The sequence below is a fragment of the Pseudopipra pipra genome, chromosome 8 (genome assembly GCF_036250125.1).
Source record: "Pseudopipra pipra isolate bDixPip1 chromosome 8, bDixPip1.hap1, whole genome shotgun sequence".
Classification (NCBI taxonomy): domain Eukaryota; kingdom Metazoa; phylum Chordata; class Aves; order Passeriformes; family Pipridae; genus Pseudopipra; species Pseudopipra pipra.
In genome coordinates, this window is record NC_087556.1 from 10,727,670 (window position 1) to 10,744,488 (window position 16,819).

Sequence of the window (16,819 nt, forward strand, 5' to 3'; positions counted from 1 at the left end):
AGCCGCCAGTCTAAGCAGCTACCATGGAACCACCAGGTTTCTTTTCTGAACTACAGTGCAAGGACAAGCACCAGAACCAAAGCAGCCATTTTGTTTAGCAAAGACTGCTCCTGGAGTTACTACAGGCTTTGAAGTCCCGATCCTTCTCAAAAACTGGCACACTGCAAATGCACAAACACGTGCTTCTGTTTTGTGTGTGCACACACATGTACAGTCAAACTGGAGTACTGCAAAGTTGTTCAAACCAAAAAGAAGCTCAAAAAGAAACCACCAGGCTCAGAGAAAAACAAAAGTGACCAACTCATCCCACATGATTTTACCAGGTACTTCTCCTTGTGCTGTTTGTTTCCATGCAAGTCACAACAGAAATCAGCAAAAGCAAACACCAGTATGTTATAGGTACTTCTGAAAGCCAAATGGGCTATAAAATTTAAAGATACAGCCAAGGTCAAATCCATGGCAATCCATGTATTTACTGGGCTTTGCTAGAGGTTTCAAAGCAATGAGTCAGATGATAAATGTACTGCAACACTAGACACAATACTGTAGATAGAGACAGGTCTTTTGCTTTAATTTTTAATTTCCATTTTCTGTGGGTTTAGACATTACTTCTGTGGGATTGACATTACTTCAGCATAAGACTTTGCAATGAATCAATACTTTAATTTAATAATGGTATTCTGTTGTCAACATATAATACATCACATAATGTCTTTGTATAGACGCAAAAAACTTATGCCAAATAAAATGTAAGGCTTTGCTTTTACCAGTGATCACAGGTTAAATCAATGAGAAACCATACAGTTCCCAAAAGAATTTTCTTCAGGATTAAAAATCAGCATGGAATAATTTCATCCATATCCCTTCCACTCATCATGCCAGTGCTGTGAAAGTTTCCCAGGTCATAGGATTTCAATGAATACTTTAATAAAAGTAACAGAGAAGAAATATATCCAAATAGAATCAATGTACATATCTGAGTGGGACTTATTTGAATATTCCACTTCTTTATGAATTCAGTGATAACTGCACTAGTCCCTAACTAGAAAGAAGATTATAAATGGAAAATGGAATTAAGTCCAGTGTCATCCAACTTAATTGAAACAGATGAAACAAGTTATAGCTGTAAAATGTGAAAAAATAAAATACAACTACAGTAATTTTCATTTCAGTGGAGTGGCTACAATTCTGTATCTGCTATTTTTATCTTGATGGTAGTCTTCCTGTTGACAAGTATTTAAGATGGGAAACACAAATCTAATAATTTCTGTGGTATTCTGACAGAAGGTATGTGAACAGAAAGTAAGTAGAAATAAGAAGCCATTGCTCCTAAAACTCCCAGTTGTTTGCCTCAGTATTTTGTTTTCAATTCAGCAGTTTCTGAAACACTTAAAATTGATCCATAACTGGCATATTAATCTTAGTTAATGCCAAAGGCACGTGCTTTCCAGTCACGTGTGCTCCCCTCCATTTCAATGACAGCTCACGATCATAATGCGAAGTGTTCGCAGATACGTGTCATTTGTTGGCAGAACACTTTTGGGCTCTGGGAAGAGTAGGTCTGGTTTTACTACGGTTTGGCACCTCCCACAACACCCTCCAGTTGGTGAAAACCCCGCAGCTCCATCTAAGTGTCATCCTTAATGTGAAAAAGATATTTGAGTCAGTGCAAAATAAAACAAACAGCTTTTACCAAAATGTCAGTGCTGGTAGCTGTGCATCTGCCAGATGCTTGTTACTTGAACCCATGCCGTGCATAACAAACAGTCAGAGACATGACTAGGACAAACGGCTGGACCAGAAAATCTTTAGCAGGAAATCAAAGCATACTCAGGATGAAGTCTGGACTCAAAAAAAGGTTGCGATTGGACTTCACAAGATTTATTGATTAGAGTGTTCTGTAACATCTCTTTTCTTGGTTACCATGCATTAGTTGAGCCCCACCTGCCTGACCTCAGTTCTGTGCATTAGCCTTTGGTCATATGAACACGAGAGAAACCACAGTGCTATTTCATAGCTGAATTCACACAGGAATTCTTATAAGTCCAGTATCTCAATTTAAAGATAATATCATTACTGAAGAAGCCAGAATACCATGAAAAATGCATATTGGAAAAATCAGGGCATGACTTTTTAAAAATGAAACCAATGGCTTGATAAAAATAAAACCTCACTGGTATATTCCAGTCAGTTGGTTGATTTTTCTGATCTACAGGCTGGCCTACCCTTCTAAATCAGTGATTGACTTTTATGCTGAGCACTGGATGAAGAAGCTAATGCTGAAAAGCCATAGGTCTTATATGATCATGGAAAACACATGCAGGCACAAGATACAGAGTGAGATTTGATGAGTAAGTGGCTTTTGCTTAGTCAGAACCTGAAGGATCTTCATCAAGAACTTTCAAAACAGCTAACAGATAGCTTGACTTTGAGTGAAACACAACCAAGAATTATTGTCATTATGCACACCCACAAAAAAGAGAGATTTCACAACATCTCCTCAGATGAATACACACACAGAGAAAAGGCTTTACCAACATTCATTCAGGTGGGCAATCATACAGCTTTCTGGAGAAATAACTCCTGATTTGCCTTCCATTTTCCTAAATCCTATTTTGAGCCCATTTAACATGTTAAAACAATTAAATAAACTGCAACACAAATCAGTATAAATACAGGCAGCTGCTTTTCTTAAAAGCTGTGAAATGTTAAATAACCTATGACTCCTGCCCACATATGTGCCTTGCCAAGCCAGGGGATCACACAAGGGCGTGCACTATTTTGAAAGCTGGAGCATGAGATTCATCATGTCAGATTTTGTATTCACGTGGTACAACAGGATCCATGACTTTCATTTCAATAGCAGCTGGAACAACGGGCACAGAAGGAACATGCAGCTCAACCTGGGAAATTAGGATGAATTTGACTTAAAAAATTCCCTTTCTTACTAAGAGCTGTTAGTGGCAGATGCAGATACTTGCTTTGGGGTCACACCATGTCAGCAGTTCACAGCAAAAAGATTGCATTTCTCCTCCCTCTCCCCTCCAGTGGATACTGCAGCCTCAAAGAATTTTACATGTATCCTCAGAGATGCTTATATGTATCTGGAGAGTACAGCTGTAGGCTTTAAAAAAATGTTCACATGCCCTACAAATTCAAATCCTTTTTTATGTAATCTATTTAATCTTCCATTAATGATAATCTCTGCTATCAATGTGCCCAAACAGGGTCAATTTCTGCTGGATTTGCAGTTCTTGCATTTCCATCCTATAACTGAGCTCCATTTAATGAAGGGAAACACCCTACTGTAAAAGGTATTAGCAGTCTCCCTAAAACAAAAAATAGTTAGGAGGCTCTGCAACTGCCAGGAACATTTCAAGATTGTGGTTTTTCTTCTTCCTTGCTGTGTCTTGTATGGAGGAGAGTCCTGCCAGCTGAACATTATTTATTAATCAGGATATTCCTGCCTTCTAGACTTTGTAAGGAGACAGCATAGAAGGGCAGAAATTACTGTGGATTTCTCTCACATACCCCAAGAGAGAGAAAGAGGAGAAAGGAAGAAATTGCAAGGGAGCACTTAGACCGTGACAGATCCCACCTGGCAAGCCCAGGCACACGCACACAGGTCATGGCAGTTTGAAGCACCACGTAACATACCTGGTTCACACAAAGATTGAAAATAGAGACACAGGTCAAAAATATAGCTTCCTTTGCTGTTTTCCTTCTAAGTGCCCTACACAGCTCCCTAGTCCTCAGTGAAATGGGTTGGGTTCAGCTCTACGAAAGATTTTCCTTCTGGTAACTTCTGACTTCCGTAGGTTGTACCTACAGAACATGCAGGCTCAGACACACCTGTAAGGGACGCTTCTGTCAATTACCGTAGCAGACACAGGAGAAACAAGTTACTGCCTTGTTTGCTCTTCTGATTCAGTGATAGTTTTATTCGTAATCATTCCCAGCCATCCGCCACCTGCACAGCCACCCACACATTCATATCCAATTTGCTGTTCTTCTCCCGATTTTGTCAATTCACAAGATCAGCTCGCTCTGCCTATACTCTCTGCCCCAATGCTAATCAGCAAATAGATTTAATAGACAAAATAAAGTTCAGATTACTTGCTAACAAAATCCTCCGGCAGAATAGCCATACATTAGCACGCAAAAGGGGAACGCTAGGCAGTAGAAGTGATCAGGTGGCTTTTCATTTCGTCTACTGCATCCAAGAAAAAGCAGAAGATTACTATAACACAGTATAATTGAGCATTTCACTAAATAGCACCACACAGAAGTTCTTCTGGCAAGGATTGCATTTGTCCTAAGTAACCTTTATGAGAAGCTGAAAGTTGATACACAGAGACCAAATGAATTTTCGGATTTAGCCCGAATCCTTAAGTTTGTGCTTGGGAGGGCGGAAAGAACCAGCCACCAAGCATCAATCGGAGAACTAGCCCCCTCCTCTGCTTAAAAAAAAAATAGTCAGTTACGGCAAGACGGTGTTGAGGCTACACACGGGAGCCGGCAAAGCGCTGGGCTGCGTCTGCATATCCGCGGGGTGCCCTGGGCTCCTTCCTGGCGGAGCTGGCGGCAGCTCCTTCAGAAGCCGGGCTCTGGGACGGAGGGAGCATCCTGCGGAGCCCGCTCTCCTCTCTTTCAAGGGAGACGAGTGTGCGGGAAACCAAACTCCCTCACCAGCAGACAAGCACATGCACAACGCACTCCGCATCTCCCGAGGACCACTCTCCCCACTGCCCCTTCTGGGTCTGTCATCAACGATCCCTCTCGCTCAGATACCTCCCAGCATCTCCTAAATACCTTTAGCAGACCAGTCTGGAAGGGAAAAGGGGGGGGATCTGCATCTTTCCTAAAAACCACAAGAAAAACCAGTCGCCTCAAATGGCTGCTCCTGCCTCAACATCCATCACAAAAGCAGGGAACTTGCCGGGGGAGTGGGGGCGCAAGCGGGGGAGGGAGAAAGAAGCGCAAACTTCGCAGCTCTCCGGCCTCCCTCCCGCAGGGCAGCAACCGCACGGGAGCGACAGGGCAGCCGCGCCCGACCAGCGCCTCGCCCCGGACCGACCCGACCCCGCCGCCGCTCGGCCGACACCGGGTCCGGACGGGGCGACGCGCGCTCCGGGCGGCCCGAGGGCGCGGGCGGGCGGCATCACTTACGGGTTTTGGGGGTCGTGCTGGCCTCCGGCGTGGTGGTGGTCGACTCCTGGAAGGGAGACAAGGTCCAGGACGGCGCCGAGTCGTGGACGTAGATCTTGTAGGAGGAGGTAGCGTGTGCCGCAGTGGGCCAGGCGGGCAGCGGCGGGGTGCTGGGGGCGGCGGGCGGTGGCCGGGCGCCGCGGCCGGGGGTGCCGGGGGGGCCGCTGGCGGGCGGCGCCGTGTGCGGCGACACGGGGTGCCGGGGGGCCGTGGGTCGCGGGCCGCCCCGCGCCGGGCCGCGGGTGCCGGGGGGCCGCGGGGGCGCCCGGCTCATGGTGGTGAGGCGGGGGCTGACACGGCTGGGCGGCCGCGGCGTGGCCGCGGCGGTGGTCTCCGCGCCGCGGGGGGGAGCGGTGGGCTTGGAAAGGAAGAAGGGGTCCTGCCCCACGCCCTTGGCGTCCATCAGCTCGGTGGGGACGTACTCCTTGACGGAGCCCACCACGATCCACTTGAGCAGCATGAGGCTGAGCCCCAGACCGATGAAGCCGATGAACAGGGGTACCACGCACAACCACGTCTGCTGCCGGTTCCAGACGATGCAGTCGCTGCAGCGCAGCTCCCGCGGCGGCCCCCCGGCCCCATCCCCGCCCGGGCCCCCCGCCGCAGCCGCCGCCTCCGCCGCCCCGGGCGCCGCGGCGCCGGCAGCCCCCTCGCTCATCCTAGGGGCCGTCCGCAGCGCCGCCGCGGCCCCGGGGCATCAGCGCGCCGCGGCTGCCGGCGGCATGCGGCGGAGGGGAGCGCGGTGCGGAGCGGAGCGGGCGGCGGGAGCGCCCCGCTCAGTCACGCCGCCGGCACGGCATGCCCCGCGCCGCGCCGCCCCGCGCAGCCTCCCGCGGCCGCGGAGTCAGCGGGACGGCCGCGCCATCCGCCGGGCGCCCTCCTCTAGCGCTGCTCGCTGCAGCCTCGTCGCTCTTCTTCTTGTCCCTCCGCTCTAAGGCTTTTCTTTTTTTTTTTTTTTTTTTTCCGGGTAATAAGTCGCAAGGATCAGCCTCCTCGGTTTATTTCTTTTTTATCCCAATCGCGCGGCTCCGGCGGCGAGCAGGTACATTCCTTCACATTCACGCACCTTCTCGCCTCTCCTCTTTTTTTTCCTCTCCCCTCGGGGGCTGGGGGGGGGGAGATCCTTTCTTTCCGTCTTTCTTTCCTTCCTTCCTTCTTTCCTTCCTTCCCTGCGCTCCCTCCCCCGCCCGCTCGGCTCCTGCCTATGCCCGGCCGCGGTGCAGCAGCATCCCTCGGCGGCTCCGCGGGGAGGCGGCGGCGCAGCGCACCCGCCACTCCGCGGCCCCGCGGCCAACCCGCGGCCGGCGCCGGGCCAGGGAGGCCGATCCGCGGGCGGGGCCCGGGGCAAGGAGGCACGGCTCCGCGCAGCTCCTCCGCGCCCGCGCTAAGTCCGGCCCGGCATCAAAACTCCGGCGAGGATTCCCGAAAAAAAAAAAAAAAATAAAAAATTAATAATCCACACACGCAAAAAAAAAAAAAAAAAAAAAAAAAAAAACCCTGGAGGGGAGCGGCAATGACCCAGTCGGAAAAGAAAAAAAAAAATACGGATCCGGCAAATAAATGGGCACGCAGAGGCAGCTCCTGCCAAGCTTGCAGCTTCGGTTCGATTGTGTATTCCTCTGGCAGCGCCGCGGAGGCAGGCTAGCGCGCACAAAGTAAGGCGCCTCCCACCAAAGCCTAATGGTGGCTTCTTAATGCGCACAAGATAAATAAATGATCCAGGCAAACCCCTCGGGAGGGTGTATGCTACGGCAAGCGGAGCTTAGGAAAGGAAGGAAAAAGGCAAGAAAAGAACAAGAAGAGAGAATGGGCGGGGGTGTGGGGTGTGGGCGAAGCGCCTGGACCCATCCTGTGGTAGCAATCCAATAGGCTGGTGCTGTGTGTCAGAAAAGACATGTGTGCGGGGAGCGGCGAGGGGTGTGCGTGTGCGGGGGGAGGAGGAGACACCTTCCGAGACGGATCCCACCAAATCCCAGGAGAAGACCAGGGCTCAGGACAGAAGATGTTTTCCGACCCTGATGCTATCCGACAACTAACAATTGGCAACGTTTTGTTGCTGTTGTTTCTAGAGGGAGTCGCTAAAGAAAAAAAAAAACCGCCAGACACCTACAACAAAAGAACAGTTCTTTACAGCAGCCGGAGGGCAACTGATGACACAGCCACGTACTGAGGTTGCACTTTTCTGGACGTTGCCACACAAGTTTTGATATTGAAACTACTCTGCCTTATTTGGTCTACTCCAAAGTTGAACTCCCATGTTCAGTGTGGTCAGCAGTGTGTGCTTTCCATTCACTTAATGGACAAACATTTCGACAACTAGGACGGTCACTGAAGGGTTAACAGCAGTCTACCAAAGGTGGCCTAATCACCATTTTCAAAATTTTAGGAAATGCTCTATAGAATTATATATATACAGATGTTTTTAACCTTTTCTTCTGATCTGTCACTTCATTGGTATCACTTTATGGTATTGATACATAAGTATAGTTTCCTTAGTACTGTATTTAAAAGTGTATTAATATTTATACAGAATAATTGAGCAGAAAAGTTGGAAACAAACTGTGAAATACATTTGTTCTGTATATAAAGAGACAAATATTGCAACTGAAACGTATCTGCTTGAATTTTTCTCTAGAATAAATGTTAATATAATATCAATGTCATGTTTTAGACATCTAGACTAAATAAAGGTTAATAGCATTTGAAATGTATTATCAATATTATATTTTAGACATCTAGACTAATAATGACTAGGCATCTAGATTACTGTCACTCCAAGCACTCCATCTGGAGTTTGGTGGCTTCTCTAAGATAGTTCTGTGTTAACATCCATCTGGAAAATCAGTGGAAGTGGCTCATAAGGTAAGTGTACTATTTAAACTCCTCAACCCCCCGCCCCCCACTTTGGCACTGGAAAACATGAATATATGGATTTCTACTCCTTCAGTGAAGAGGCAAAAGATTTAGGAGAAAGTATTTAGAAAGAACCACATAAGCACTGCCCAATACACAAATGGATTCCCAGTAAAGCAAGTAAATGAGACAGACCAGGAAGTCTTGGTGAGCCAGGGAGGCTTTGTCACTGACTTTATAGAACCCAGGATTTCTTATGGAAATATAGAACCAGGTGCTTTCAGTGTGGAGTGCCTGTCCTACACAGTCCTCACCTTCCTTGCAACCTTGGAGTATTTTTATCCTGCTCTGGGCTTTGTGTTTCCTGTACGAATGTCTCTAAGCTCCTGCCTCTTCCATAACCATTTTGCTGTTCACTAAGCTCAACATGAATCATTCTTTGTATACATCCTCAAATAATTTGTATGTACTTCTTGGAAGAGCAAAAATGTTTTACAACTGTCACAAGAAAGAGAGCTTTTATTTTTCTCATGACTATGTCTTGAACTCTTTCAGTTTTTCATCTGTCTCAGCTGCATTTCTTCCCCCCACTAAGATTTTCAAACTGTCAGCTCCTAAATTTTGTAATGGTTTTAATGGAAGACATCAGGATGTGATACCATTAAGATGACTCAAGTGTAGTCATCTCATCGATTAATATTGAAGGACTTCCTGTATTATGAGTAAAGATTTTCAGGCTTCTTTTGTTACAATTTCCCATTCTTATCATTCAGGGTCGACAAACTGTTCTTGAAATTGATTGTGGAATGCTTTCAATGGGCCTTACTTAAGTGAATTACTTAAAAACAGGTATTACCCTGATAAGTTAATGAAGATCTTACCATTGACTATTAGCCTATTGAAGAAGGTCCTTCAATCTAAAAATATGAAATGGCATGGATCTTGATATAGAAAGCTTCCCTTAAACCTATAGTGAATGCAAATGTATTTCAAATAGGTTGTCTTTCAGTTAAAAAAAAAAAAAAGCCATTCATCTAGACAGACACCTAAATGCAGGCAGTATATGGAAATGTCTTCCTGTAATAACTTAGTCATGAGTTAAAATGTTATGATGTGTACAAAAACACAGTCTCTGGATGCTTTTAGATTATCTCTGTCCTTAAAAATTAATATTCAAATCATAATCAGTTTCTCAAATCAGCCCACTCTTGTTAAACTGAATCTGTTCAGTGCATTAATTCTAATTTACGTAGGTATTTGGTAAATCTCACTTGCATTTCTTCCTACTCATTTTGTATCATAGCCCAACTCTTTTACTTTTTCTGGAAATATGCTTATTACGATCAGAAAATAATACATAATTTAATTATCTTGACTTACTTTTCTTCATAATATGCAAAGAAAGCCTTAGTATCTCCTTCGGGGCATCTGTGACTGGGATGGGTTAAAATTGTTTATCTATGACGGAGTCAGAAGTGGTATTTTCTTAAGAACTGGTATGACACACACAAAACAGATCTACCATTTATGCATATATCACTTTGTTTGTCACGGGGGTTACATTTTGGCTGTGCAATAGGTATGCCACAGCTAATGGCTGTGTTACAAGGGTTTTATTCCTGGTTGGATTCACACATGCCTCCAAACAGAACCACCTACACTCATTATTTCAAATAATGAAATGTAATAAGTGATTTAAAGTTGTTAGATTTTGTTTAACTGTTGTCATGAAATCAGTCCAAGAAACCTCAGGATAACTGGGTTAGAAACAGAAATTCAATTTTGGAAAATAAGACCCTTTCGGAGCCATGTCCGTTCCTGCAGCAAAACAACATGCCTGTAGGATGCCTATGTTCCAATCCCACATCCACACAGACTTAGAGGCCTTTCTTTCCTCCCCAGCTCTACAAAGTATCTAAAGACATTCCTTGTTAATTTATGTAAATATTATCTGAAGCTAAGAGCAACAAAACCTCAACAGTTACTTTGCTTTATGGTGTGATCAGCTGCTGACAGCATAAACAATCTCTCTTGAAGCTGAGGTGCTCCAGCACCCACCTCACTTGCTGGTAGTTCAGCAATTGACTGTGGCAAACAAAATTTCCCAAACAAAGGATACTGGAATTGGGGCTGGTTATATAAATAGGTGTTATGCTGTTTCCCAAACTAGGGCATTTGAATATTCTTTACTTTAATTCTTCCTCTTAGCTTTCATCCCCAGCTTAGCTACAACATACGCATCTCTAATGGTCGGCTCACAGTCAGGGAAAACCCTGCTTTTTGTCTGAGGTCAGCATGTAACTCTATTCCTTCTTCCATGTGAAATGCATAAGTAGCATTCCACTGATCCCATTAACCAGTACTCAGAACTGAAGAACTCTTTCCCACTCTGACTGCAAAAATAGCTATTACGCAAAACAAACAGACTAAGCTTTATTCAGCTAACACATTGTCAAGGGACTTGGGCTAGATACCTGTGCCTAATGTAGCACCCAAGGTTTTCCTCTTTGTGTTTTTACACAGGATGCTATGAATACTCCTGGTGCCCAGGAGGAACAGCACAAGGTGCAACAAGTGAGAAATGCATTGCAGAGTTCAAAAGCACGGCAACCATTCTAGGCGTTAGCGAGCTGCCAGTTAGCATTATGTCAGTCTCAGACAGGTGTAAGATGGGTGACGATCAATCTTGGGTTAAGAAGAAGAGTCTCTCACTGCAATATAAACTCTGAATAACAATCCCATGGCTAAATTAGTTGGATAAAATACAACTACCCTTTCACACGGTGCAAGTGTGCTGATTCCTCCTCAACAGTCAGCAGCCTTTTTGCAAGTGCCAAGGCTGCCACTAAATATTTAGAATTACACTTGAATGTACACCAATGAATATATACAACTCAAATATTTATCTTCACATTGTTTATAATGATGAAATGAAATATGACGTGATATTAGCAAAAAATCCCATACCCCAAATCCTATAAAACATGCTTAAGGAAATATTAGTAAACTGAATACTTTCCTTGGAGGAATTTATTACTATATAACTGAAGTCCTAAAGGATTTCACTTTTTATCTGACTGACTCACTTTTTATCAAACCAAATATTCAATATTCTCTGCTTTTAGCTGACCATAAATTCCAAAGATTTCAGTGGGATAAATTCTGTTGGGCAAGAGTAAAATCAAAGTACTTTTTTAATTCTGATTGTGCTGGTATTATATCAGTCCCTGAAGAACACAATAGTGATTTCAGGCTGAGAAATATAGTGACTAGTTTTAACAATACCCTTGTGAAATACTGAAGCCACTGCAACATAACAGAAATTAATATATTACTCTTCAAGCCTTTATAAGCCCTGAGATTTTTATCAGGAACATAAATTTAGGATACCAGAGAAAGAAATATTTGAAAATAAACATGAAAATGCCATCAAAAAGGCTTGTTCCAAAGTGTGAAGAAGTCAGCAGAAATCTCTCAGTACACTGCACATTATCTGGGACTAAGCCCTAAATGAAAATCCAAATCTTTCCAAGATTTATGACCAAATGATGACAACAGCAACTGGGGAAGCAATCGGTCATCAACAGACTGTTAAAATTATTTTAAAAAACCCAGAAAGTTGAAATTATTCACTATTATGACTCACTCCCAAATTTTTTCCTGAAAATCTACACTTCTTCCATCCCAGTAAGGATGTCTGATCCCACTTAGGCAAAAAGGGAATTTGTACTATATTCCAGACTTTAGGATCTTTCGATTTTTAGTTCAAAATTGTTTGCTCTCCCATGTAACTTCTGCCCAGTGCAGAGAACAGTGCTGCTAGGTGTTGTTTGGTGGATATTGTCACATGCCATGAGACTAGATAAATTTTGGAAAAACTCACACTTTTAGCATTCTATCACAAGGAATAATGACTAAAGATTTACATACCTTTGGTTGTGCTGTCCGTTGTAAGGGCTTCAGTCTTTGCAGAGAGGTGACAAACAAACTATTTTGTTTCTGCATTGATTTCTATGTGCTACCAAAGGGGCAAAAAGGGAAAGTTATAAACAGTTAAAATGTACCTGAGATAAAGAAGGGTGCTTGACTGGGTCCTCCTCTGTCCAGTAGTCCCAGGGATGGGCAGGGATCTGTGCCAGCAGCAGCTCTGCTGCAGAGCCACAACCCTGAAAACTCTTCCATCAACAGGTCTGAAACATCCAACATATTCTTTTTGAGTTTCCCCTGGAAATTAACCCAAAATAACAGCTACTGTCAAATTTAGGAAGAGCACGAGGCATGTAGATACTCAATTAGTTTCTACTATTTCAGTTGCAGGGTGAATGCTCTTTAAAATGGTAAATCTGCAAGGGTAGCAAGACAGGGCAAATAGTGCACCTCCAGATAACTTTGAACTAAACCTTAAATTATAGCCTTATTTAAAACTACAATTATTTATTAATACTGATTTTTTTTCAGTCATGATTAGTTTTGATGGTGAATAAAATTATTTTCTGTCACAGTCTTTGGATAAACAGTAAATCATAGCTGTTACATAAAAAAGGAGACATTTTATATTTATATAAATTTCAGTTATTTTGTAAAGCTATTACAGTGATCAAAAACAAAGCAGGGCTATAGAAGCACCAGAAATCTTATATTGGAGGGAGGAATAAAATAGTGATGGGTAAAGTAGAACTTAAAATAAATTTAACACTCCCATGAAGTCCAGAGTTAATAGGGAGAAGGGATTTATTAAAACTTTCTCATTGGTCCCAGCAGTTAAATTATATCCAAAAGGACTGGCTTCTCTGGCAAAAATTACCAAATAAATCACTGATCAAGCCAAATATTGCTGCTGATTTTAAGACATAGAAAAACCGTGACAATAGAAATTGCTAAGATCACTAGATTTAGTAGAGATCCTAGAAAAATAATGGTGGAATTATTATTTTCTTCATGGTATTAGCATTCATACAGAAATTTATTTTTACCAGAATGTTTTATTGTAGTATAGACAAGGTGCCAAGTACCCCTGTTCAGCTATGGATTTGCTTTTATGTCTTGGATAAATTCTTTTATCACAATTTCCTTATATTCAGAACAGTGTTTCCTTACTACTTTGTTGTTATGAGTCCCTTAATTTCATTTTGGTAAAGCTCTGTAATGGTGGTTTTCATAGCTCTATTATCAGTGTTTTGTTTGGGCAGTTTTTAGGAGCTGTTCATGGTCATATTCAGCTTGTGTGAGTTCATCCTGAAACAGTGCTTGTTGTATTCAAAATGTCAAAATCAGCCATTGACGTTCAAAGCTGTATGTAACAAGTTTGGATATTCATGTTTTTAGCCTTGATTTTTTTCAAGGGTAGCAAGGTTGAACAATGCTGACTCAACACTTTCCCTGCTGTAACAGGCTGTTTCTCCCGTAGCCGACAGGATCTGGTCCTAAATGTTCTAGGATATAATCTGTCTCATGGAGGCCAGATTTCCATTTCCCAATGCATAAGTTAAGAAGCATTTATTCCTGATATGACCTAATCGGTACCAAGTGTAAGGCAATTGCCTTGGGAGAATTACATTTTGGATGTCAGGCTCCTACAACTTAGGAGGTTCAGCAGCTTAGCAGGTACCTCTTCAAAGCTCCCTGAATGTCCAGAACAGCTATAGGTAGAACAAGCCAAGGGGAGCAACCTCCTTACCTTTACACATAAAACAAAGGGAGTTCATTCTATCAAACGTCATGGAAATAATTTTGTGGCATCCATCCTTACAGTTATATTTGAATGACCCTTTGAAGTAGAAAAAGCCCACAGGATCTCATAATTCTCATAGCTTAATCAGGAAGAAAAGCTGGATCTTTCATCTTTAAAGCTTTGAGACATCCATGAAATCATTCAAATTTTCCAAGCACTTCTACTCTTCATGGATTTCAACTATGTAGAAAACACATGAGTTTTTTTCCTTCGACACGGGAGTCAGAATAAACTTTTTTCTTAGTGCCCCTATGTAACTATGAGAAACTTTTCTGTAACTAGCATCAACCAGCAGAAAGAGTTATGAAAAATAAAGGAGATGAAAATCCTGGTTTTATCACTCTTGTGCATTTATGTATGTATTTATGTATGACATATGTATCTATGTATGACATAGATTTACATGTGTAAATCTATGGCACCTGATGAGACAGACCCCACAGTCCTGAGGGAGTTGGCTGATGTGATTGCCAAGCCACTCTCCATGATATTTGAAAAATCATGGCAGTCAGGTGAAGTTCCTGACTGGAAAAATGGAAAACACTGCACTCATTTTTAAAATGGGTAGAAAGGGGGACCCTGGGAGCTGCCACCCTGTCAGTCTCACCTCTGTGCCTGGGAAGATTATGGAACAGATCCTCCTAGAAGCTGTGCTAAGGCACATGGAGAACAGGGAGATGATTCAGAACAGCCAGCATGGCTTCACCAAGTGTTGCAGTCCAAAATTCGAATACCCCCAGAAAAAGAACTGTAAGGGTCTATGTGGTAAACCTTGGGCAACAGAGGTGAGAGAAATCCCTTAGTCTGAAGGACTGGACCTTCCTCACAAGACCCATTGATGTACAACCATGTGGATTAACCTGGCTCCTGCAGCAGGATAAGGAAGGACTTTGAGATGAAGTTACCAAACCGTGTTGAAACCCCTTTGTTTTCTTCCCCCCCAGTTAATCCTGGTTAAGGGAAATATTAATCAGTTGTGTAACTGCAGCAGAAACCTGTGTAATCCTCTAATTAACATAAAACCATCCCCTAATTAATATAACTCATCCTCCTCATTAACATGTCCAGCCCCCAAGACCCTTAAATTGTACTCACATGTTCAATAAAGTATTCCAGTTTTTGCCCCCATATCTGGGATCATCTTAGTCTTCTGGACCCTTATAACCAACGGTCAGTCCTGCCTGACCAACCTAGTGGCTTCTACAACAGAGTGGCTACGTCAGTGGACAAAGGAAGAGCTGCAGATGTCATCTCTCTGGACCTTTGTAAGGCCTTTGACACAGCCTCCCACAGCATCCATCTCTCTAAATTGGATAGATATGGATTTGATGGATAGACTTCATGATGGACGAGGAATTGATTGGATGGTAACATCCAGGGGGCAAGTGGTTAACAGCTCAATGTCCAGATGGAGATGGGTGACAAGTGGTGTCCTTCAGGGTCTATATTTGGACCAGTACTGTTTGGTCTTCACCAATGACATTGTGGGATCAAGTGCACCCTCAGCAAGTTTGCAGACAACACCAAGCTGAGAGGTGCAGTTGACACTCCTGAAGGATGGGATGCCATCCAGAGGGACCTGGACAAACTCAAGAAGTGGGCCCATGTGAACCTTAGGAGATTTAACAAGACCAAGTGCAAGGTCCTCCATCTGGTCAGGGCAGCCCCCAGTGTCAATACAGGCTGTTGGATGAAGGGATTGAGAGCAGCCCTGCCTCGAAGGAGTTGGAGGTGCTGGTGGATTATAGACTGGACATGAGCTGGCAATGAGTGCTTGGAGCCCAGAGAGCCAATCCCATCCTGAGCTGCATCAAAAGAAGGGTGAAAGCAGGTCAAGGGAGGGGATTCTGCCCCTCTACTCTGCTCTCCTGAGACCCCACCTGGAGTGCTGCATCCAGTTCTGGGACCCTCAACATGAGAAGAACATAGAGCTGTTGAAGTGGGTCCAGAGAAGGGCCATGAAGATGATCAGAGGGATGGAGCATCTCTCCTATGAGGAAAGGCTGAGATCTCTCAGGTTGTGCGGTCTGGAGAAGGCTCCAGGAAGACCTTATTGCAGCCTTTCAGTACTTAAAGGAGGCTTATAAGAAAGATGAGGACAGACTTTTTAGTGGGCCCTTTTGCAATAGAACAAAGGGTAATGGTTTTAAACTAGGAGAGAGTAGATTTAGACTAAATATAAGGAAAGAACTTTTTACAGTGAGGGCGGTGAGGCACTGGAATAGATTGCCCAGAGAGGTAGTGGATGTCCCATCCCTGGAAATATTCTGGATCAGGTTGGATGGGTCTCTGAGCAGACTGGTCTAGCTGAAGATGTCCCTGCTCACTGCAGGGGTGTTGGACTAGATGATCTTTAAACGCCCCTGCAACACAAACCATTCTATGATTTCTGTTTAGCTGTGAATGGAGAGACAGTAGGGTGGGACAGTAAGAAGTAAAACAATGCCTAGAGCAAGATAGCTAATGAATAAATATTTCAAGAGAACAACATATGGAAAGTTAATTGATAAACAGCTGTATTTAAAGCTGTTATTTAAAAAAGGAAAAAAAATGAAGAATGTACTATGAAAATTTTGGCATTTAAAAACCTATGGAATTATCAACAGTTAGTCCAATTTCAGACTTCTAAAAATAGGACACTTTTTTTTAAAGAACTAGGATTCAACCTTAAACTAATTAAGTGCCAATGTACAAGTCTATGCTTCCACTTACTAACGCTGTAGGCGTTAACATATATTTATCCAATGGAAAACTAGAGATGAATTAGGTGATCTAAAACCCCAGTAATTCTGAATCATAGTACTCTACTTCTTTGTATGTACTATGACTATATCAATACACAGCCTTTGTCATGGTAGTTATTCTCTACAGCTCAATAATCAGGGATTTAATATTTAATAAGCACTATTATACCAATAACAACCTACCTTGCATACTCTGATGTTTTAATAGTGGTAAGCATGCTAAACAAAGAAATAAAAGGTTTACTGAAAGAGTTTGTGTCCTTTTGTGGTTTTGTTGGGTTTT

The 16,819-nt window shown here is 43.4% G+C and overlaps 1 protein-coding gene across 4 annotated transcripts in view; it reads right to left on the reverse strand.

Moving 5' to 3' along the window:
- The window catches only part of NRG3 (neuregulin 3), a 376,165-nt gene extending 369,097 nt beyond the window's left edge, over positions 1-7,068 (reverse strand). Inside the window, exon 1 of one of the 4 annotated variants that reach the window (XR_010432258.1) lies at positions 5,170-7,068. Coding sequence is in view for 3 of the 4 variants with exons in the window: in XM_064662521.1 (XP_064518591.1) it covers positions 5,170-5,866 (697 nt within the window). In the remaining variant the exon portion in view is untranslated. The remainder of the gene's footprint in view (positions 1-5,169) is intronic. The other 3 variants (XM_064662521.1, XM_064662520.1, XM_064662519.1) reach the window with 3 other exon arrangements.
- Between the last annotated feature and the right edge of the window lie 9,751 nt (positions 7,069-16,819).